A 1945-nucleotide genomic window follows, 5' to 3' on the forward strand; every position below is an offset into this window, starting at 1 on the left:
TTATTTAATAATATTTGACAATGAGGTATATTCATATTTTGTTTTGTTTTTTACAAGTTTTGTCTCTAATAACGCTATTCTTGCCTTCTTCTCAGAGGAAGTTTAAACAATCAAGTTAAAATCCAATTTTCATAATAACCTAGACTCAAAAGACCGTATTTTCTTTATCATTATACTATGTAGACGCACGGAGAGTTCCATTCTCATTTTTCTTTTGGTTTATTATTCTTATCGTTACCTGCGGTATATGCTTGTGAAATTTAATTTTACGCATAAAGTTTAGCTTGAGCATTCTAAAGTATACTTTTCTTCAATTTTTAATTTATAAAATGTCATACTAGTGTATATCCAAACTTCAATTCTCTTATTTTAATGTCATTACCATACAAAAATAACTACACCTTTAGCTACAAGGTCTTGGAAAAAATGATCATGTTTCCTTAGAGAAGTGGCATTTCTTTATTGTATTACTACCTGCAAGTGATTAAAATATTTCGTTTGTAGGCCGTAGTATATCGAATTAGCACCGTAAAAAAAGTCGCGTATGTTAATTATTGTCATAACCGAGGAGAAAACTCATGTTATTACCAAGCAAAAACTCATGTAAGCCAATAGAATTAATTTTGAAAAATTGTTGAAACATTTCATAGCATTGCCAGGCCAAATAATTTAATTCTGAATTTCCTACTAAAACATTTGATAACGGCCTCTTTTAAGATTATAAACTGAGCGCCATAAGAAACTACGTTTTTTTCCGGCCAAGACTCCCATTGGAGTCCTATAATGCCTAACCATTGTTGGGGGTCAAAGTTTTTCATTTTGTGGGACCTCCACTCAATGAAAAATGTCAACGCCCCAGACCGGATTCAATCCGGACCCACCAATAGACATCAAATTGTTAAGACTGTGTCTTAACCACTGAACAACGGGGCCGATCACAAGAAACTACAGGCTCTCAATAAGCCTTATTTTAATTAAGTCAAAATTATTGTAATTAAATTAATTAAATATTACTAAATAATTTATTGCATATAATAAGAAAGTTTGAAAATAATTCCTAGGTGACTTCAGCTGGATGAATGAGATTGCCGGTCTTCCTTCCAATCCTTCCTATCAACTTGACTTCAAGTCAGAAGCGACTCAGGACATGAACTTCATTCAGAGGCTCTACAACACATATGTTGTTACAATAACTACCTTGATTAGCTATTACCAACAGTTTGAGATGCAAAGAATAGTCGACCAATACTTTACATACCCAGGATGGGAGACAAGACCCCCTCTAAGCCAGCTTCTTGCTAACAGAAGTTTGATCCTCTCCAATAGCCATTTCGCCATCGGATATCCTTCTCCACTAACATCCCATAGAAAGGAGATTGGAGGAGTCAATATTTTACCAAACAAGCCCTTATCTAAGGTGATTATTATATATATATATATATATATATTTGTTTATTTGAAAATACACAGAAGGTTACACATTGGAATTTTTTTTTTACCAGAACAACAGTGCCACAAACCAGGAGACTGATTGAGTGAGGTGACACTCTTCCCATACTTCTTCCCTGGTGGATTATACTTTTTCAATTTAACTTGAACAGGTAATTGGGTAGGCTGCCGGTAGGAACTTTCCCACACACGTAGGGAGGGAGATAACAACAAAGAACGACCCACTGTCGCTGTAGTGAATTAGCCATAAAACTCCATAAATGTTATAGTGACAATTCCATCTTTTACCTTTGCAATGCTATTTATCATTAGAAAAATAATCTCAGGTTGAATATTATACTCTAACAGGTTTAATAAATCATTGAATATATCTTTAAATACATTCATGGAAACAAATATAAATACGGTTACGTCTGTGAGCTGTGTAATGTCAAAGAACCATTATCAGCTAACTGGGTACCAGATAATATTTAGAATTAGAATGTTTATGTATATA

General features: G+C 33.6%; 1 protein-coding gene across 2 annotated transcripts in view; it reads left to right on the forward strand.

Annotated features, from left to right (window-relative positions):
* Positions 1–1945, forward strand: part of LOC106687517 (UDP-glucosyltransferase 2) — a 31588-nt gene that overhangs the window by 25262 nt on the left and 4381 nt on the right. For both annotated transcript variants that reach the window (XM_067047913.1, XM_067047914.1), the window contains exon 4: positions 1062–1417. In XM_067047913.1, coding sequence (XP_066904014.1) covers positions 1062–1417 — 356 coding nt within the window. The remainder of the gene's footprint in view (positions 1–1061; positions 1418–1945) is intronic.

This window comes from Halyomorpha halys, unplaced genomic scaffold, assembly GCF_000696795.3.
Source record: "Halyomorpha halys isolate HHAL.00 unplaced genomic scaffold, Hhal_1.1 Scaffold975.1, whole genome shotgun sequence".
NCBI lineage: Eukaryota > Metazoa > Arthropoda > Insecta > Hemiptera > Pentatomidae > Halyomorpha > Halyomorpha halys.